The sequence below is a fragment of the Mus caroli genome, unplaced genomic scaffold (assembly GCF_978045245.1).
Source record: "Mus caroli unplaced genomic scaffold, Mus_caroli_1 scaffold_17, whole genome shotgun sequence".
Taxonomy (NCBI): domain Eukaryota; kingdom Metazoa; phylum Chordata; class Mammalia; order Rodentia; family Muridae; genus Mus; species Mus caroli.
Window position 1 is genome coordinate 82760437 of NW_028227272.1, and position 22883 is coordinate 82783319.

Consider the following 22883-nt stretch of genomic DNA (forward strand, 5'->3'; position numbering starts at 1 on the left):
AAAGTAATTCCTTGTGCTACATGTAGCTTCTGAGTCCATCCTTATGCTCTATGTGGCCTTCTGTAGCTTCCTAACTATTTCCTTGGAACATTGTGGCTGCTCTCGAGCTACCCAGAAAGCCCACACTTTAGAGACAGTAAGGATATCTCCAGTCTAAAGAGCTTTCTGTTCATAGTAAGAGCGGTCCCTCTGACTATTAGTTCCTGCCTTTAAAGATGCTGACAACAGATAATGATTCCCCTAGGAATGCTCAGTATCACATGCTACTTGATATCAAATTGCATGTCACGTCACGTCAATACTAGAATCTTCTGACTACATTATCAGGTCACAGAAATAAAGCACATTTAGAATGTTCAGGAAGTGTTTGCTACAGGGCCTCAGGCAACAAAATGCTGAAGAAATTCCAGCCATATCATAACCATTAAGTTTATGCTACCTTTAAGATTAATAGGAGATTTTAAAAATTTTTTGGTGTGTGTGTGTGGGGGGGATAATTTCTTTAGAAGAAATTACTAAGGATAAGGTTTAAGAGTATTACTACTTTTCTTTTTAGTACTTTCAGAATTGCGTTTTTCCTTAATGACTTATTGATCACTCTGGATGAAAGTATTTCTCAGCTCTCTTCAGATAAGCTTCCCTTTGGAGTAGATGCAGTTGATATAGAGGCATGCGGATAGACAACGTGTCGAAGTAAATGACTGCGGATTGCTCAGATTTAAATGTGGGCATTCTTATTACATTCCTTTTCGGAAAGACTCAGGGATTTTCTGAGAAGAGGGAGCAGAAAGGTTGCAAGTTCGTGAGGTGGTTGGCAACATCAAGAAAACAGTGTTTCCCCTGGAGCTGGTGTCTCTAGCTGCATATGAATCAGAAGATGGCCTAGTCAGCCATCAGTGGAAAGAGAGGCCCATTGGTCGTGCAAACTTTATATAGCCTCAGTACAGGGGAAGGCCAGGGCTAAGAAGTGGGAGTGGGTGGGTGGGGGAGTGGGTAGGGGAGCGGGTGGGGGACTTTTGGGAGAGCATTGGAAATGTAAATGAAATAAATAACCAATTTAAAAAAAAAAAGAAAGAAAGAAAACAGTGTTTCCCAAGATACAGTGGATCCTGTGCACAGATGAACTCCTCACAGCATGCATAGGACATTCCCAACTCCAGACTGAGAACATCCCAGCATGAAGCAGGAGAGGTGGTCATGACATCACATCGCTACTCACTGGAGAGCTCTTAGCATTTGATGGCTGCAGGGAAAGGAACCTTCTGTCTGCTTTAATGATGGGACACCCAGGATTTGGACCACACACCAGGGCAAGCCTCACTCCTAAGACTAGCTAGGCAACACAAAATGGACTCAATGGGGAAAGAGGAGAAAAAAGTAGAGATGATGAAATCTCAAAATAGCATGAACGGAATGGGGAAGGGCTGAGAGAATATTGAGGAAAAGTGGAGGGACTTGTTATTCAAATGCATCGTATGAAATTTACAAAGAATCAATAAAACATTGAAGGACATTTTCAGTATCATAATTCTAAAATATTGCTTGCTATTGGAGGGAAATTCAGTGTTTGTAATGTCCACATAGCATCAATGACTGCAGTTTTAAAAAGAATCAATGTGCACTGGAAAGTTACTTATAAACTCTTATTAAATGTGTAGGGCTTCCAGTAAATTTCTCTTAAGAATATAGGCTTAATTATAATTTCAACTTCTTAAGGCTATACTTGTAGTAAGTTTATGTATAACTGTAATCCAGTTATAGTGCCAGCTTATGTTTTAATATTCGGTAGACTTTAGGAGATCCTACACTGACCAGATGTTACATGCCAAAGAGCTACTGTTTCAGCTAAGACACCATCTTGTCTGTGCCCTAACTGATGATGAATGACAGAAATGACAGACCAGGCTTTGTGCTACAAGGGTTGTGAGATATTTAAAAATAAAAGGACAGTAGTTTTTAAGTCCAAGTATATACAGTACATTCTTTTACCTAGTTTTCAATTTCTATTTATTATGTCCACTGAAACAGCAGTTAGGTATACAGTTTAATTTCACACAGAAAAGATTTTTTTGCTTTATAAAATAGTATTCCTCAATGAAAAATAATTACAGTTTATGTCCAAAACAGCTCAATTCAAGTGTTTTTCTTAAATAAAAAAAAAAGAAAGGATTTGGTATGGGCTGTAGACTGAGATATAGCAATACTCTAAATAGCCAATTCCTCTCTGAAGTTTGTTAAAGCTAAGGAGACATTTTCATCAAAACCTGTCTCACTTTTACCAAGATTTTTTTGGCCACTCAACTGCATTGAATGCCATCATTTTCAGGTGTCATTATCTTTTATTATCAGGGAAATTATCTTTTATTACCAGGGAAATATGTTTTGAGATTTCAAACATCTGAGTTCTAACTTCTAAGGTTTACTAATTGGCTTACTCATTAACACTAATAGAAGTTCAGCGTTGGCGCCACTGCTTATGTCAATGGGTTGTATTTCTGCCATTGATTTAGCTACTTGCAATATTTATTCTCAAAACTAGGTATGTTTCCCATGTACAAACCAACCAAGCAAGCAACCAATCAATCAACCCATTAATCAATCACTATTAAAATATAAGCAGTGTTTGCCACTTCTTGACTGTAGCAGACGAACCAGCAATTTCCATGCTGCACACAAATGCACATTTCATTACTGCTATGTAAAGACCAGACATTTCTCAGTCAGAGTCTAACCTTACACTTTTTCACATTGATGAGAACCCCTACTCTAATTACGCTCTCTGTATAGGTACCAATATTTCAAGGTACATATTAGAAAGAGGTTGAGATCTAGGCACTAAATGTTGACTACAGCATGAAACACTACAATGTTTAAGAAGAAAATACACACACAGAAGTTTCCATTAACTGTTGAAAACTTAGAAATTCAGAAAGACAAAGACCAAACTCTCACAGGTCTCTCTTCAAGATTTGATGATATCTTAACTGTGCTCAGATATACCATGGATCCGAATGTCCATTAGATAGGCTGACTCCTCAACCTTTGAGGATTAAATTGTGCCTGACCTTAACAAAAAGGATAGAGATCATTTTTTAGTAAGTTATAGAATCGTGTGAAAACTAAAAAACAAGTCAGTAATGCTATATTTGACAGCCATTGCTAAAGACCTTAGCACCTCTGCTACAATAACGGTTTTTCACTAGATAACACAAAGAAAATTGAGTTAAAAAACTGTGTATTCTGAGCACAGGTGTCCTTGGAATTCTGAGTCACTGGGGGGTGTTACTTGACAGTGTGATGGGTCAGATGGGACGGTCCTAATTTTTTCTTTTAACCTGTGTAGTCCACACATGCTGGTTAGTAGAGACATAAGGTAGGGGCTAATAGACTTCTTTTCTCTTGGTGACACAAATATACACCAGATAAGACCAGATTAAAAGCAGGTAAATGCAGATTTTTTTCAGGTGTTGCTCCCAGGCAGGCTCACTGGGTTCACCTGTCCCAAAGAACTGGGTCTGGGAATTTGGGCACCTGGGCTAAGGCCAGAGGGTTTTGTATAACTTCATCAAGGGATGATCACGTGTAAGTCAGGATCTGGGACTGTGCCCATATATGGTCAAAAGGTGAGCCTTTGGGAAGGCAGTCTTGGGTGGGTTGCTAGAACTGAGAAGGCCAAGGGTGGCAACTTATAAGCCAAGAGTTTTCTGCTTGTGGGTGGGGTTGATGGAAGAAGGAAAGACAGGGTTTTTTTTTAAGCAATGCAAGGGCTAGCAGGGGTTCCAACCTAACAAGGGCTAGAGAGCAACATATAGAAAAATGCTGATATATTAATAAATCAAAATTAACTGGATGAACTAATGTTACGTCAAAGTCCTATTCTCTCTGCACATACATAAATGACATATTATATTTCCCATAATACCTGCACCAGAGTTATATTATATACAAAGAATTTGTTAGGTGTATTTTTTTTAATGATTTTTATTCCTGTGCATTAACATTCCATTAATAATGAATGGACCTGTATTGCAATATGTCCTCATTGTTTGATTGAAGAGAATTAATGAGTTGATTATAGATTGCTATGTTTTGTGGTGTGATATGATTCAATAAGCCATGCCTATATTTCACATTAATAAGGGTTTATTACCACATTTTTACCAAACTATTCAGTTAGGCTGATCTACTTGTTTGATTCTTTGCAACTGTAGATTGTTGGCCAAAGAAAATAATAATACAGAAACCATACAAATGCCCTTTCTCTGTGTTTCAATGATAAAACTTCTTTAATATGATTTTGCATCTGCTTTGACCTATTTTGCTCTTGTGGTTATTTCTTTTATTTTGTAGCCATGAAATAATAAAAAATGTAATGCATTTGTATGGTCCCATGTTTCAGTGTAAATAGATGAGTGGTATTAGCACAGTATGGCTGTTTTGCAAGGTTCTCAACTGAGAGTAGAATTAAGCACTGTATTCATCATATTTCTAACAATGAGCTGCAGTCATAGTGCACACCCTGGACTTCTGAACCTGCCTATGTCCCCTGCTGGTTGACTGACTGACCTTGTTAATTTGCAAACAAGGAAGTTATTAATGGAGGAACATCGGAGCCAGGGATTGATCCAATGACTTGTACAGTGGGGCCAAGAGGGCTTGACTTTATTTCTAGAACTGGACCACAGTCTCACTCACAAATGAGCTGTTGTTCCCAGAGTTGCTCCTGCTGGTCCCATGTCCTACCACTCTGGTCTGATAGTAGTAGTAAAAAGTCATATTTTGTTATGTGCACCTACACCCCTAGACAAGGTTATGACTGGTATTATTAGAAATACACAAATACACTTTCATTTGAGATCATCTCTAGAATATCTACAGACAGCAGAGGCTCAGACACTGTCTTTGTGGGAAGCTGTTTCTAAAGCTGTAAGAGTTTGTATTTATCATTCTTTAATCACTTAGAAGTTATGTGTCTATAACATCCATATAATAAATTTAAGTTTCTTTGTATGTATTTATCAGTGATGTGACTGAAACTGATTCTATTTCTTCCCCCAAACTAGGGATCTGCTGTCTCCCAGACAACTCTTAAGTTCATAATCTTCCTCCTTCAGCCTCCTGTGTGCTATGCCTGTTTCAAACCCTATTCTCCATTGTGTCTTAGCTTCTATGAGATGCTCCTAAGGTATATATGTCCTCCAGTTAAAAACCAGTTGCAACTTGCTGGATTGAATACACATTTTTAAAACTCATGATCTGAAAAAGCCAATGTTATTGGTATTTAAATGACCTATTAACATAGTGATCAGTAAGGAACATTGCTAGCAATGGAACTTTAAAATTTAAGAGAGTGGCAGACTGAAAATACATGCGGAATATACACACATACACCTGTTCCACACAGAAAGCCTTCTGTAAAAAAGAAATACAAAGCCACCAGTGCTGTATATTATATAAACTCACAAAGTGCACTTTATACACAAACAAGAAGCATAAATTAAAAGAAAGGACAACAGCAAAACATTTCAAATATAAGATTTTGCACATAATTTTTGTTAAATAAGAATAAATAATTTCATCACAGAAATTCACATGGCAGTTGCAAAAACAATAAATTACTTAGTTTTCAGTGCTGCAACTTCTTATTCTGTTTGTTTGTGATTCATCCCTCAATTGTTAGTTTAAAACTGTTTCCACAGGAAGGCAATAGATGTTAAGTCTGTTAATTACACTATAACCATGTCCTTATACTTTCAAGCAATAAGGGGGTTTTTAAGGTGACATTTGCTGTTCTGATAGATCAAGGTACTGTTTCATTGTGGGCTCTTTTGCACTGACACTCACTCTGGAATTGTTTTTTTATGCAAGCAAAGTTAGACATTTTGTAACCTGAGCACTGCCTTGTTCTGTTTCCCCACCTTTATTCACCATCTTAAATCCAAGGTCTTTAACAATTCAAGATACACAACCAGGAAGATGGCAAACACAGCATAGAATCTAACTGAATGAATTGGAATTTAATATAGGTTTCTCCTCCCACACTCAATTTCTCTTCCCCTCTGTGACACTTCATATTTCTGAATCTCAGCTTGCTGTGTTTCTTTCCTTAGGAGATTTCTATACATTCCCCTGTCAATGTAGGAATAGTCTTTTTTTTTTTTAACCTACTTTTTTTTTTAGATTTATTTATTTATTTATTTATTTATTTATTTATTTATTATATGTAAGTACACTGTAGCTGTCTTCTGACACTCCAGAAGAGGGAGTCAGATCTCATTATGGATGGTTGTGAGCCACCATGTGGTTGCTGGGATTTGAACTCCGGACCTTTGGAAGAACAGTCGGGTGCTCTTACCCACTGAGCCATCTCACCAGCCCCGGAATAGTCTTTTTAAAACATAAAGAAAATCCCTCTAGACATAGATTAGTGGTTTATCTGTTTATCCTCCTTAGGATGATTTCAGTGTGAAGTATAAAACTCGATTATTATAGGGAAAGTAACCCAGTGGAAATATTAAAAAATCTATGATGATCATAGAGGGAAGGAGAGTAGGAGATAATCACATTTACTCTTCATTTATTTTTTTAAATATAACCACAACAAAAAACAAAATAAGAATTTTGTCAAATTGGAACTACTTGGTTTATATTGTTTTAAAAAAAATTGGAGAAAGTTGCATTATACTATTTATTCTCTCTGTACAGTTAAATAAGCAATGTGAGATTTAATTTTTTTGTCTTATGACCAATTTGACTAGATTAATTCCCTGCTCTATGTTTGGAGACCTGCACCCAATATAGGCTACAAGTTCTGTATAGTCTGCATTTCTTGATGTAAAAAGACCAGGCTGTGAGAAGCCAATGGATGATGACTGGTTTGGGAGGGCATTGGTCTGTTTCACAAAATAATCTCTTCAAACAAACAAACAAACAAACAAACCAACCTAAGTAGGATTTCATTCTTTTTCTGGCCCACTGAAATCAATGTGATATGGATTCATCAATTACATAATTATTTATATTAAAATATCCTATAATAAAAATAAACTCTCATACATTTAGTGGAATTCCAGAGAGGATTTCTCAAAGTCCTTCTATGCAAATCTTTCACAGTAGGCACATTTGGTATGATCACTATAGAATTTGTGTAAAACAATTTACTTTGCAGATTTTTACGAAGAAAAAAGAAATGCTAGTGGAATAAAACCACCTCATATTATTTGAATTATCGGAGGGGGGGTCTTTCAGTGAGTAGTTAAAGGAGATTATGATTATCATTAAGCATGTGAGACCTTCTTGTGTAGGTAAAAGACTTCCTGAAACCGCTTATATTTCATCACTTACATACTCACTGGTATAGACAAATGCCTCTGAGAGCAGAAATTCTCTATTACAGCAGGCATATGCTTATATTTTGTAAATTATGAGATAATTGCCTATGGTGTGGAAAGAGTCTTTTAAGTGCTAACCAGTTTGGTTTCTTGAATTAGTTGAACTGATCCGATTGCTCATTCAAGATGAGGCTAAATACAAAATGATTTCAATATTACTGTTAGACCCAGTCAATACAGAACATACATCTTCCCACCCTCAGGAAAAACAAACAAGCAACCACAAACACATTTGAAACCCTGGCTGAGCAGAGGTGAGCCATTACTGTGGAAGCTGGATGTGACAAACAGCTTGCGGCTGCATGTTCTCTATGATCCCTACGCACTGTGAGATATGAACCAGGAGCCATAGAAAAGGAAGCAGTTGTGAAAATACAAATTGAAAACACAGTGACATATTTCTTTTTGTTGTTGTTGTTTTAAATTCCAATACAAGCAAGCTAACTTTTAGACCCTTGGATATTGATCACAAATACACAGGAAAACACAGTTTCTACACCCAAATGATACAATAACTTGGCTGGCTGCCTGAAAAATATACAGACCGTCAATATCTAGAGTACACAGAACTGAATATGTGCTTAAATGACCAGACATACACAGATCCTTTCCCTTTTTAGAACTTCACAGAAGGTGCTTGCTGTCAAAATGGTTTCTTTCTTTCTTTCTTTCTTTCTTTCTTTCTTTCTTTCTTTCTTTCTTTCTTTCTTTCTTTTTAACTAAAATGTTATCTCCTGCAGACTGACAATATATAAAGTTTTATTTAACAGCAGCAAGTTCTTAATTTCCAGTAAATCATCCTCAGCTCTTTCTGGAAAATAGTAGTTGAAATAGCTGCAGACCTACTTTGGTCAAATATATATATTGTATTTACACATGTGTATATATTAATAGGACCAAGTTTATAAAGTGACATACTAAGGGTGGATGCATTTACAAACAGTAAAAATTAGCTGTGTATCATGGCTGAACATGATCACGATGTCTTTGAAGACATTCTATAAGAGGTAGGTGACAAGACTTCTCTGCCATCTTCAAATGTCCCCGATTCTACATTCATCATTGTGTGTCTCCTTTGTGTAGGCCCAGGGATGTTCCATAACCTTCATGTTTTCTTTATTCCAAGGTCACCATCATTACACCAAGTAGAGTAAACCTTTTGGTCGCAGAGAGCAGATTCTGCCCATAATTCGACTCGTGGTGACAATGACATGAAGGCATGACTTTCTGTGCTTTGGGTAGGCCTTGTCTTCACCACAGCTGTATCTGTGATGATCCTCCTGTTGTTTTTTTGTGCATTAGTGTAAACCACAGGCTAACATTTCTTCAGCAAACATTGCTTAAATGCAGAAGGCCTCTGAGAAAGAAGGCATCCCTTAGCTAATTTCCGGTTACCATCCTGGCACTGCACGGTCCTAGTGTGCCAGCCTGTGTCACAGGTCCTAGAGCAGGCCAGCCATGGACCTGTCACCCACTGCAGCTGTGTAGAGTGTTGTCCCACCTTGTTGCTGCCATGGCTGATGACAGAGTTTACTTTTTGAGTGGTCTTCTTGGGAACAAAAAAGCTGTAACGGACGTCTAGCGCTTTAGTTGGGTCTGTGGCAAGGATCTGCACGATCAGGATTTCTTTTGTGGCTGAATAGCCCATCCCATGTAAAAAATCATCTCTGTGGCTCCATCCACTGTAGTTCATGACGGTACCATTGATGTCGATGATGGTCTCTGAAGTGGAAATCATGTACTTGCCGTTGATAAGGTACTCGCCAGTTTTCTTCTTCAGGGCTAAGTAGGCAGTGAATCTAGTCTGGTCTTTGGCTTTGAACTGTCGGACTTTTATGTGGGTTGCTCCTTCAGGGATCCTCACAACGTCAGTATAACCCTTGCTGTAGGCCAGGGTGTCCAGGTGAAAGGTTGGGAAAAGAAGGGGGCAGTGAGGTAGAATTAGCATATGGCTATACATGGATAAACAAATGGAACTTTTCTAAAAGTTTTCCCCCCATCTTTACACAGAGCTTTAATGTATTCAAGAGCTTAAGTTTAAATTGGCTTTAAACGTTTTTCCATAGGACAAAATAAAATTGCTATACAATATAACATTTTATAGGTTTTTGTTGAGATATTAAAAATTAGAATGACGCTAGCAACCCGTGCTTATTTTAAAAATGGGTTTAGAGATTCATATTATCATTTTATCATTATTTGTACCACATTTGTACATATATATGTGCTATAGCACATTTACAAAGATATTTTATGTTCTTCCAGCACAGGCACAAGCAGGTTATATGTGAGTATAAACAGCCAAATCTGCCTCACTTACTCTCATGGAAATACTTAATGTTTTTAAATTCTGATATTGGATTCACTAGCAAATATTTAGAAGGCCCTAATTCTGTGCTCCAGGGTCTGGCAAATCTTTGTCTTTCAAGGAGGGCTACAGGGGATGTTCTTAGAGTCCTTTATGTTGCTCCAATATGCAGACTTCTTGAGGAGAACAGGGTTAGTTGCTTACTGAACTGGCGTTAGAACAAATGAAGTCTCTGCCTCTAGAAGCCTTAGTAGATTTTCTGGGGGTGAGAAATTAAATGAAAGGCAAAATTTTGTCACTAGATCATGTGTACTTACTATGATTCCTAGAAAACATGATTTTAAGAGTTTATGATTTTTTGAATGTTTCCTTTCCACCTAAAAATATGATAAATTGATTGAGGAATTTAAATGGGTAAAGCCATAAGCCAGTCTTGAAGGATACATCCTCTGCCCAGGAGGGACAGACACCTCTAATGTCCAAAACCCTGTAGACCTCTAGCACAAAGGCTAATTAAGTACTGGGACACTAAACCAAAGAGAAGGGCTCATCATTTGCCAGAATATTTGCTTTTACAAGAGGTTATAGTAAACCTCAAAGATATATTATTAGTTAATATGCCCTCAAATGTTTCTCAGTTATTTAAATAGAAGTAGCATGGCATGTGCAGCTTGACTGTTGTGAGATTAAATTAGGTAATTTATAATTCTTCCTAGGTCCAAGATTATATGTTAAAAATCTAAGTTCCCATCTTCTGACTTGGACAGGAAGCTTAGTCTCAAAGGAACTCCTGGGTCTGAACGCTAGTGTCCGTCTCACACATGTCAGAACCTCTGAGTCATAGGGAGAGCAGACTTCCTTGAGGAACTGATGATTCTGCCTATCTGGGCTCATTATCTTTACTGTTGTAATATTATTTAAGGTAAGACCTTGTTCCTCAATTTTATGGTAGTTTCTAAAGCTACTCTCCCCCTAATTCTCTTACTTTTCCGCATTTCCTTCCTTTTCAGCCTGCCCTCTTTCTATCTCTCTCTTCCTTTTCTTTCTTTTATCACAAAATGTCCTCCACACCCATGACCTCAGGTATAGGCTCTGCTCTGTTTTGGCATTCACCTACTGTGGTGAATTACATAAATCTCAGATGTTCTAGTTTTAACTTCCTCATTTGTAAAACAAAAGTTTGAGGTGTTAGTCTGTAAGCTTTCTTGCATATTTTAGATACAGAAAGATATAAAATATAAATGGCTCTTCAGAGTTGCTACGATGGTACATTATGTTCAAATGTTTTGATGTCAATATTTAGGAAGATTAATAGTATGTATCTACCATCAGAATAATTCTGCAGGTTTTAAAATCATATGAAATATAACTTTAAGGTTTTCAAACTAGTTTACTACTTAGTCCTTTTAATGAAGCTGTTGATGTGGTCATTTGATTCCAGAAACTGTAATTTGTGGTCTCATGTGTTTTAAAGCAAAAGTATGGAAACAGGAGACATTTCTGTGTGTCTGTCCTTATAGAGTGGACAGAAACCAGATCATCCCCTGTAAAATGGGAGTGTTGTCACAGTGCCTCAATTAACTTACATTTTGCAGGGAAAAATGTTTTCTGAAGAGAAACACACTGTTGAGTGAGAAATTGTTTGCTATAAAAATTGTAAAGAGAGCCAGGAGTGGCATCTCACACAGAGAATCCCAGCACAGAGGCAAGATGATCAGACCTTCAAGGGTTCATGGTTTCCCTGGTCTGCATGCCAACACCATGCCTCAAAAAAAAAAAAAAAACCCACAAAACAAAACAAACAAACAAACAAAAAACAAACCAGCCAACCAAAAAGTCCAAAGAAGCAATGGAAGAAGGGAGGAGGAGGAAACGTGAGGATGGGAGATATCACACTGTTGTGCAGTGGAAGCTAGAAGACTGGGTGTGAGTATGACCAAAATGCATTATAGATATGTATGAAATATTCATAGAATAAATTAAAAATAGCATGGAAGGAGACGGAGAAGGATGGCTCAGTGGTCTAAAGCCCTGTGTATATACTATTCCAGAGGACTCAGATTCAGTTCCCAGCACCCACATGGTGGCTCAAACTTTCTACACCTTCAATGCCGGGAAATCAGATGCCCTCTTCTGGCCTCCTCCAGCTGCAAGCAAATGGTGTGCAGATGGACAGGCAGACAAAACACCCATGAACATAAAATAAAACTTAAAAAAATATCATGAAGTCAAGATAAAGCCAATCATTTGAGGCTTTAGAAAATGCAGCTTCGCTAGGCTCCACTTTAAAGAACAGTGCCCACGTTTTCTTTTTGCTCTTTAATCCTAAATTCTCCCTCCATGAAGGTTGTTATAGTTTATCTGCTTCCAAAGACAATTAAAGTTTCCATCAGCCACAGAGCCCTTGTCAGCTCTTCTCCTCCCCTGTTCCTATGCAGGACGCATTGCTAAACTAACCTTAAACCTTCGCCTGCAAAGAGATGAGGTAACCTGTCTCCTGTTTCAGCTTTGCAGAAGTCTAAAGCCTTGTTTAATTCACAGGAGTGCTAGGGTGCTGTCATGTTACCTTTTTTTATTGAAGGTTCCAATAATCTTTGTACAACTGGAGTTATCCCCTCCGCACACTCCACACTTGTCATATTGTAGCTTTGAGCCAATAATGCCGTCACATCCAGTTCTCACACACCTTCCTCGGACACACACAGAGTTGCTGTACGGCCTGCATTCAGTCCCATCTGTAACCTGCATATGACAATGTTATCAGTAAAAGGGATATCTGGGCTCAAGAATTTGGTTCCATTACTTAAGGAGAAAGTTGTAATTTGTGAACTTTTATTGTAATAAATTCTACACTGAAAAATAAGGCAGTTATTGATCATTGGGTAAGGACACATACTGCTCTTGTAGAAGATCCGACTTCAGTTGCTAGGACACAGGAAGGATGATTCACTACAGCCTGTGACCCCAACTCCATGGGGGATCCAATACCTTTTGCCTTCCCAGGTGCCTGCTCTCATGTGCGAATGTCAACATACATGCACACACATGCATTATATAATTAAAAAATAAAGAAATCTTCAAAACTAACCCATCAAAAAAGCAATCAACCACTTAGTTTCTAGAAGATTCTAAAATATGCATAATACATTTTTTATTGGAAAGAATACTGGTTATATACTTTCTCTCTTAAACTTCTTGCATAATATATCTGGTGATTCAAGTTATTAATTTCCTTTTACTTTTTTATTCAAGTCACGGCCCCACTGTATCACCTGTCTTTTTACATTGGTGAGAAGAATCCCTTAAGTTCCTGGGGGACTATTGCTCCTGTAGAGATCTGAGCACCAGAAAGCTTAAGAATACAAAGATTCTTTGCTGTGTAACTCTTAGTTTAGCAGCAAATTTGAAAATTGAGACTTATGTAAAACCTATCACAAGTAGGGAGGGAAAGTGGACAGGTCAAGGGGGAGTGAGGGGCGGGGTAGAGTGAAACCTGTTCTGGCATTGGGTGAGAGAAAAGGACTGAAGCCCTGAGGGCCAGCAGAAAGAATGGAAACAGGCAACCTTGGTAGATTGAACACATAAATTAAGTAAGTAGCCAGAAAATAGAAGTCTTTCTTCCCAATAGTCCTCTCACAAAACTTGTTTGGAAAAATGTATATTCTTCTCTAGGTTATTTTGAAGTTGACATTGTACCTTCCCAGATAATAAGCTACACTTTTCAAAAATTCATTTTTAAATCATGTGCTGGTTCTGTTAAAATGTTTTTAGACCATTTTGTAAAGTTGGAAAAATACAGAAATTACAGGGATCAAAACAAAACCTTCCCAAATCTAACTGTCCCGAAAATAATGATGGTGTAATTTAGTACACCTTTCTGTAAAATAAGTTTACAGAACCTACTTTATGAAGTAATTTCTGCCCAGCATGCCCACTGCTCCAGACGTAGAGAGATAGTTACCTTTGGAGAAAAGACCACATAGTAGCCAGTGCCCTTAGCTCTGCACGTAAGCTTGCACACATCTGCCGGCAGGACACCTGCGTATTTGGGAACCCATTCTACAAATGTTTTGACTCCTTTTGCATCAGACTGATAGCCATTTTTGGCTTCACACTGCTCATGGCGAAAAGATTTACCTAGAAAACATAATGTTTGACATTCATACCTTATTAACTTGAACATAAAATTTAATGATTTCTGTTCTTATGAGTTCTTTATGCACTAGTGTTTCAAGTGCCTTCATATAAGCAGAATTAAAAACAGAAGTGTTGTCTCCCCATCTCTTGGAGACACTGTTGTCTGTGACAGTAAACTAAAAATCTCCCCCCCCCTCATATTTGTTAGTATCTTATATATGAGTGCCTGCTCTAGCCAGTATGAGATTAATGCTACTTCTCCAGCCGTCCTTGTTTATTTCTATGAAAATAGGGATAATGCATGACGTATGTGATTACTGACACCTGAGGGCAGCGTACTTACCATTGGGTGGGCAGGGTGTGACACTGCAGGAACGGTATATGGCCCTCTTGCCCGTGCAGTAGCGGCCACTGTTTCGAGGTGCAGGGTTATTACAATGGCGGTAGGCAAACTGCACTCCTCCCCCGCATGAGCGAGAACACTGACCCCAGGGGCCCCAGGACCCCCAATTTCCATGGCTTGATGTCTGAAATAGAAAGCAGAAGATATTTTAAGTCTGGAAAAAATATCCCACATGTATATTACAGTCACTTGCGTATATCATCCCAGTGGATACATATGCACCAATTAAGGGTTTGCAGTCCATTTCTGATGCTAAGCAGGTCATCTTTATTCAGGACCTCATTTCTAGCAGCACAGGGTCTAAAATGTCACCCTAAGTAATGAGCACATGTCAAGAATTACATCCTGTTTTCTCCAGGCATTGTATTTCCTGAGCCTTCCAATACTGTTGAACTCTTGTTCATAACCACAGATAGCTGTTAACATTCTTGGTATTTTCCTCTTGGACCAATAATGAAAAATGCATCATGCTGAAACCTTTGTTTGATGATGCTGGGCATTTACATTGCTTTCTTTCTATTTAGTCTCTACGTTCTGAGATCTGTTTGTTGACATCACACATTCTGTCTGTGATAGACTCTGCTTCGTACATGAATGCATTTGAGCTGGGATCAGCTAAATACCCAATTAGACATGATAGACAATGCAAGGCACCTTTAGCCTGTGTGCTCAGATATTGTGCTTTCCATATGGAAAGACAAGCCTAGGTACCAAACTGTGCGCTTCTTTCTATGGAGACACTGCAGGAGAAAGCTGAGAGACTTTGTTAGCTGTGATAATATGAGCTATTTTGACTAGGAAATATAAGCTTCCTGCACCTGTGTCAGGATATCTGACAAGACACAGGCAATGAGAACTGTCTCCTGCATTGTTATCATATTCTTGGGCACAGCCTCTAGAGCACCATAGCTCCTAACATTACATACATTTTCTGTTGGGAGAAAGTGACCATGTGGAATCTTATAGGATATGAGCAAGGACCATAGCATCGGCAGACACGTTCTGATAACTTTAAGGATTTCAAAAGGGAACCTTCAAAAAAGCACTGTAGAGGCTACACGTTAAGTGCTAATCTCAGTTTATTTGTGGAATTTGTCAATCTGGATTTACTTGTGAAATCATGGAGTTTGCCAAGAAATCCCTGTTACTTGTGTGTTTTCCTTTGTTTGGTTACAGGCAGGGCTGCAGTGGAGAGGAGATGAAAATTGATAGATTATTGAAGGACAAAAATCTTTTAACTGGGAAACAAAGCCCTGTGATCGCGATGAACACGCATGCCTGGAAAAGCACTTCCTGTGTTGGGTCTCGCCACTTACCGAGTAATATTTTTTCTTAGTTTTGTCCACACATTTGCCTTGAAGGCAGATTCTTCCCTTCCCACAGGGAGTGCCCTCCACAGCAGGCAGCTTCTTGGTCAGACACACCATTTGGCCTTGGCGCACCACAGCACACCACAGCCGCGCACAGACATCCATGCCAGGGCACACCGAGTACTCAGGCCCAAATGTCAAGTTGCACTGCTGGGTGGCATCGTAGGTCTGTCCTGGGAGTTCCTCGGGACCCAAAATCTGCTTCCGTGGTAGGTCTAGCAAACAATTACCTAGGAGAATAATCAAGGGTTAGAATCAACCTGGGTTTAGGTTTCAAATTGCTATAATCAGGGACCTAAGAAGTCAAGTCTCAGGATCTACAAGTCTGTAGAGTAGTCCCCGTGGGGATGCAGGGGCAGGGCTGGCCATCTGTTTGGATTCTAGAAGTCTCTTAGAGTGGGGCCCCCTTAAACTGGCTGTAATGGTGGATGTCAGGCTGCCAGTGCTACTGTCCTGGATGACAATTTTGTAATAGTTGTAATACATCACTGAGGGAATGCAGAGGGTCTTGGAGAAACTCTAATGGGGAGCTTCATGGTAACTGTGCCCTTTACAGCTCTGAGCAAGCTCATTGGTGACACCCCACTCACCAGTGCTAATTCACCTCTTCCTCATGTGCCCATAGTCTGTCTCCTAGTCACCAAGACTTAAGGACATCCGAGGTCATTATTCCCCTTTGCACTCACTGAATGAGCACTTACTGAATGTCTAAAATTCTTGAGTCACATATAAGTTGTCCAGAAAACAAAAAAGGGAGGGTGTCCTGTTCTACTCCTTAATATTCCTCTAAAGTGAGAGGCGAAATAAGTATTTCTCACAGGCTGGTAAAATTTGCAATAAAAGGCTTTCAAGATCTCTAGAATAAAGCAGTGATCAAACGCTAGAATCTTTGGTAACGTGGACCAGAGAAGTTCCAGTGTATCATTTACCTTGGACTTCTATTAAACCGGTTTATTGTAGGCTTGTTGAGTATCTAGAATGGCAGGCAAAAGCAGTTGGGGTCTTACTGCATTGCATAGGTGGAGGCGGTGGGATGCTATAGAGACTTCACAAAAGCTGAAAGTTCTTTTCACTCAAAATGTTTCCCTAAGAAGCCAGACCTGGTGAGCTGAAATCATTTTCTTTACTGTATACTCTCTCATGGAAGCCCACTAGTTTCTGTGCTTTTAATTATTATTTTTTTTCACTCAATTATATAATTATTACACCAATTATAATAGCAATAACAACTAACACTTGTTATACATTCATGGTTCTTTTCATATATTACATGTAATATATATTTCATGTGAATATTTAATTCACATGAAAATCCCAGGAGGCTGACTTTTTTTATTCATCTTAAAGATAAATCAAGAAACATAAATTGTCAATGTCTTACCCAGTGTTACATAGTTACTAGGACTTTGTGATCAGGGGCTGCATACTATGTTGTCTCTGTCAGACCTATAGAAAGATGTCTATTTTTCTTTCTGAGGGGCTGACACATGTACAGATCCTCTAAGTGACAGAGATTATGCTTAATGCAAGAAACAGCTGGCCTGAAGTTTAATCCTGGTAAAATACCATATGTTTGGGTACTCTTAGCCAAGTTAGTTAACCTCTCCCTAATTCATTTATGGGATCTGTGAGATGCTTATTTTTTCACTATGTACTGTAAAGATAGATTTAGCTTTGAAAAATTAGAGACAGGACAGAAATAGACAAAATAATGATAGTTGCTTCTATGTTCGACTGAACTAAAGAACCATTTATGTATGTTAGTCAATGCCATTTGTCCAACAAAAATTCTTCTACATCCAAATCCTTATACTGAGAAAATATCTATTCAGCATGTTTGGAATGTACTATAAACAGTTTTTTACAACTGTATAATCAACTTGGTAGAAAGAGAACACATACACCTATTTGTCCATCTGTGACAGAGGCATTATATGAAAATGAATAAATAGCCAATTTCCATTTAACTGAGCCAGAGCGTTTGAAGAGGTAAAGCTTCTTAAGGCCAGCCAGAACAAGCATTAAACATGAGAATCTCGCCAAAGTGAACTCGGGGAGAAAAACATCAAGTTAAAAGAAAAACATTAACATCAAGTCAATAGGAAAGAATGATAGTAAACCTCACTAAACATTCTTTATGGGACAGAGGAAGAACAGACACTTTGGAACTCTGGGGAAAAAAATGTTATCTTCACTGCTGCCTGAACTGGCTGCTGTGCAAGCCAGAGCAGCCTTAGCAGATTGATGATGTTAGTGAGTTGTCAACACATCTCTTTGTCAACAAATCTCAGAGTCAGCGAGAATGCTTTCCAAGTCCTCAAAACTGCTGTTAGAACATTTTTTCTTTTGTTTTGTTTTTCTTTCCCTAAAAAGTATAGACCATAGACTTCCTAACAAGGTATTAGCTGGGAAGACTCCCACTGACACCCACCCTACTTTACAGGAGACGGGGATGGCTGAGGAATGTAGAATGCAGGCAGTTTGGCACCAGTCTCTGACGAGGATACTTCAAGATGCAATTCGTCTTTACAAAACTCAACTCAGTGCAATTAAAATAACTTTATAAGAGTCACATGGCAATGACATTTTCTTGTTGAAAATAAAGCAATTTTCTTCTTTGAATAGTTGAGATTAACTTACTGCTATTTTTTTAAATAAAGATTTGTCTCTGCACTCATTTCTGCTTACTCTGTAGCATGTGACTTTGTTTTTATATGTAATGATTTTATATGTAATGATTTCCTTTGGAAACAAAACAGTACAGACATCTGTACCACATGGAAACCTTATGCTGGGAAATGACAAAAATCATTACAATGCCTGGCTATGAAATCCACAGTGCACAGTATTTAAAAGTGATGTAGTAATATCTGATCTTTGTCTTCCACTTTGAAATGTGAATATGGTATGGAGGAAGACTGCAAATGAGAAAATGCGTATTCTTTCAGCATTTAAATTCCTTTGCCTTTATTGGAATCCAACTAACAGTTGACGTTTTCTTTATCTGATCTATTCCTACTTTTAGTTTCTTCATATCTAAAACGTTTCTATTAGCTGGAAATTCTGCCTGGCCTTTGTTCTATTCTAGACTGCCACACTGGGCCTTCCTCACTTCCTCCCTCTGTCCTCCTTTCTTCTTCCTTTCTTCCTTTGGTGCATGTAAGATTGATACTTACAAAGGAAAGTTGGCAGGCACCTATACACATGATATACATGTTTTGCCATGCATACAAGGTTAAAAGTCTGAAATAAGGCCAACAACTAAAACCCCAAAAGCATTATTGGAAGTGGGTAAATGAAAGAATGTGGTGGTTTTTCCTCAGTCTCTGCACCCCACCAGTCAATGATGGAAGTTACAGCTTGCCTCCAGGAAATAAAACCTAAAAGGCTCAGGAATCTCAGGCTGTTCTTTTTCTTAATGGTAAGTAGAAATTATAGAACTAATTTTTAATGATTTTACCTTATTCTATTTTTAGCAGCATAGCTGCTTCTTCCTGTCCTCTTTCAGCACTTGGGTTATAAGATTGAGCATTGACCTAAATATCCATAGCTTGGAAATACCCAATAAATAATCCTGAAGAAGCATCCGAACCTTATACAACGTTTGCTGTTCCCATTTTGTTTCTAGCTTCATGCTTATGGCTTTCTTTGGGGTTTTTAGATGGATGTCTATCATGAGTAGTGAGAAGCACTCCCTTTCTTTGAGAAGCCATTTCTGGGTCTAGTGATAAAGGAACACAAACACTGCCAGAGGAACAGAGGATGCTGACTAAAGTCATTCTAGGAGTCTGCAGCCGAAGGGAGCATTGTATACTCACCATTGTATATAACAGTATGGGAGTGAGGCTAAGCTTTAAGTCATAGCTCACTGTGGCCTTAGAGTATGTGTTATTTGTTCATATTTTCAAAAAGCATACTTATTATGGAAATATCAAGATGTGACTATAAAAGACATCAATTTCTTCATATTACCTTAAAATCTGGCTTTATATGTATACCTACTGTTGGAAATTGACAAAGAATCCAGATATATAGCTTTCCACTAGTATTTTCTGTCCAACCTTCTGTGCTTGCTGAGTAGCTGTACCCTTAGTTCTTTAAATAAGCAACAAGATAATTTCCGTATGTTTCTCTTATCAGCTCAGGTTGCTGGTGTTCTTGAGTTTTACCCACTGGGTCCTTCTCATTATCTGGCAGAGGACTTCCAGATGCAGCAAACAAAGCTATCTCCCTAGACCTCACTGAAGGTTAGGAAGCCCTTGGTAAAGGAAATTCAATAACCTGCCTCCTTTGCACTATTTCTCTGCCCATGCTTACCCTTATTTCAGAGGCTTGCCTTCCCAGCCAGCTAACTTGTACAAACACTGCAACATTTCTGCAAAGCCCTTGGCCAGGGTTGGGGAGTCCCATGAGGCATGGCGACTCCTGTTCTGAATCACAAGTCTCCAGATACAGTTACTTAAGAGTGTGCACTTTGGCTTCCCAGCCATATCCGAACCACTTCACATTTCTCTTTGGACCTAAATCAGGAAACACTCAGTACTAATGAATTCAACTCTGGCAGTGGTAGAGTGCTACAAATGTTCAGCTACTTATGCCTAATAATTTAAAAAATAAATCAAATGCTTTGAGTTTAATTTGACTCTAACTTCACTTTGCTTTAGCACCACTGGAGAAGCAAATAAGAAGGAGGTGATATCACACCGAATGTGTTTCCAGATCATGTGTTTTTCAAGCACCATCAAAACACTGGACATGTTTTGGTGACAATACCTACCTAAACATGGGATGCTTTTCTGCATAAATCACCACTGTATCTGGCCAGTGTCTACAGGTCTCTCTAGGAATGACATTAGCAAGACAAGTAGATGTCACATTGTTGTTATTTAGGAAAATGGTACCAGGGCACGATATGGTTTTGTTTATTTGTTTGTATGTTTTCTTGTTTCTTCTGTTTTTGGTTTAGCTTTTGGTTTTCTTACTTCCTTATTGTCAAATCAACTCATTAGAGTATGGCCTCAGGTGTTGCCAATGATCATGTCATTGGCTTCCTATAAAAAAAAGGGGGGGGGGTAAACTATGGTGTGATGAAATCTGTTAGTTTTGAACAAATGTGGGCCTGTGTGCTTGTTTTTATATCAGTTTAGGCTTGGGGTTTCTCCTTGATTCTCTATGGTTGTAGTTCAAATGTTAGCACTCCAATCATAAAAGAGGGGCGGGGCTTGCCAGTTCCTGCTACCACAGTGACACTAAACTGTCTTGTCGGTATTTTTAAATCAAAATTACCAGGCTATTAATTTTTTGAAATCTCATTTAAATATCAAAGCTAGAGTGCCACTACTGGAATAAAATATCTCGGTGTGATCTCTCAACAGGATCCATGGCTTGGCTCCTGCTTGTACACCACCTTTCCTTATGCCAAAGTTACTTTCATCATTAGAAGTGATTGAAAACATACAATTTTTCTTTCTTAGTTAAAATGAAAGACCACCTAATAGAAATCAACACATAGAAAATTAAGATTTGATTATATAAGAAAAAATATATTTCTCACAATTCTCTTGTTTATTTAATCCACATCTTGGCGACTCTGACAATCTTTATTAATGAGAGTTAATATGTTTGTTTCTACTATGACTGTGTTCTTAGATGCTCTCTGTCTGAAGCCCCTTTGAACAGAAACTGATGCAAATGTAGGGGAGTTTGATGGAAATTAAAAACTAATCAGAGTACAGGTCCTTTAAAATATAAAAATACTGTTAAAAATTGAAACAATGCAGGAAGCATAGTTATCCTGAAAGTCAGATCTTGATCCACAAACATGAAATAAAGGCTCTATTCTCAAATCATCGCCAAAGGAACACAATTCCACACAGCGCTGCAGCTGAGCTAATGCGTACACAGGCTGCAAAGCTGACCGACTTTGGCCATAAGAATTTGCTGCCTTAGCAACCTGATCCATTCACTTAGAGATTCAGGGTTGAGCTAAGCCTTTTGGAATGTGTAATATATAATTTTAAAATAAAATATTCATGCTATTTCTTAAAAACTAAAACAGTAAGGGAGTAGAGTTAAGATGCTACTAGAGAGAGACTTTCTGTATGTTCAGCACTGAGAGAAAGGTGACTAGGGGATCATTCACTCCAGGATGTATCTATAACCAAACTAAAGAGCTGCCATTTTTTTTAGTCTAAATGAAACGTCTATGCATATTAGTATTGTTTCTACGTATTTAAGTGTTCATTTCTGCTATGATATATATGTATATATTATATATATAAATATATACTCATATATATTGTTGATAAAATATTTATTTCTATATTTAATCATTTGCTTATCTATCTATCTATCTATCTATCTATCCATCTATCCATCTATCTATCATCTATCCATTTTTGAGGCATGACTTTGCTCTGCATGCAAGGCTGTCGTGAACTTCACAATCCTGGCTTCAGCCTGCAGAATGGCAGGTTTACAGGTTAATATTACTATGCTGCTGAAATTTTGAAAACTTCTACACAAGAAGGAACTAGATTGCTTTTAAGATTATGAAATGCAAATTCAAGTATCCAAAAAGGCTTTACCAGTTCAACAGTAATATAGGGAATCATGAAGTAATGAGCACAGCTTGGCTACAGGGTAGAAAAAAAGAACACTTTGTAGCAAACACTCACCTGTTCGAAATTAAATTACTCTATTGGTTGTTTTGGCACTGTTTAGTTGAAGTTCAAAATGCCTAACACATTAAGAAATAGGTGTTTATAGACCAAAACTTTGTGAAACCCGGGATGAAGATGGTTATCGCTGATTGCCTTGATGCTACTTTGAGCAATGACTCTCATTAGATCATTTTATGGAGATTATAATCTCCAAAATCCAACACTTAGCCACCTGTTTCAGAAAGAGACCCATTTGAAGAGAGCAGAAAGAAGGCTGAATGGCTGCTTTTCTGAAAGATGAGGAGGTGGAAGTATATGCTTATGCTTTCAAGGCTTCTTTCCACCTGTGGTTGTCCTGCTTGCCATATTTCTATGATGTTACAACTGTAAAGGACTAAAGGAAATTTGCAACAGCTTGTTTCGAAGACTACTTAGGGAATAGGATTTATTATTTCTAGAAATTGTGACTTCCTCTGTACTTTTTTTTGTGACTTACAGCACTAATCCTCCTCTTCTGGAGTTTAATAAAGTATGCTATGCTCTTGAACTGCCTCACAAGGATAAAGCCAGCAATTTTCCTTTGAAGTTCTTTAAGTCTTTTCCCACCATGGG

General features: G+C 38.2%; 1 protein-coding gene across 1 annotated transcript in view; it reads right to left on the bottom strand.

Moving 5' to 3' along the window:
• Positions 1 to 1243: 1243 nt before the first annotated feature.
• The window catches only part of Adamts5 (ADAM metallopeptidase with thrombospondin type 1 motif 5), a 46165-nt gene continuing 24525 nt past the window's right edge, over positions 1244 to 22883 (bottom strand). Inside the window, exons 4-8 of the mRNA XM_021185177.3 lie at positions 15556 to 15839; positions 14180 to 14363; positions 13661 to 13836; positions 12266 to 12441; positions 1244 to 9274 (exon numbers count right to left, since the gene is read on the bottom strand). Of these exons, the coding sequence (XP_021040836.1) occupies positions 8707 to 9274; positions 12266 to 12441; positions 13661 to 13836; positions 14180 to 14363; positions 15556 to 15839 (1388 nt within the window). The 3' untranslated portion in view covers positions 1244 to 8706. The remainder of the gene's footprint in view (positions 9275 to 12265; positions 12442 to 13660; positions 13837 to 14179; positions 14364 to 15555; positions 15840 to 22883) is intronic.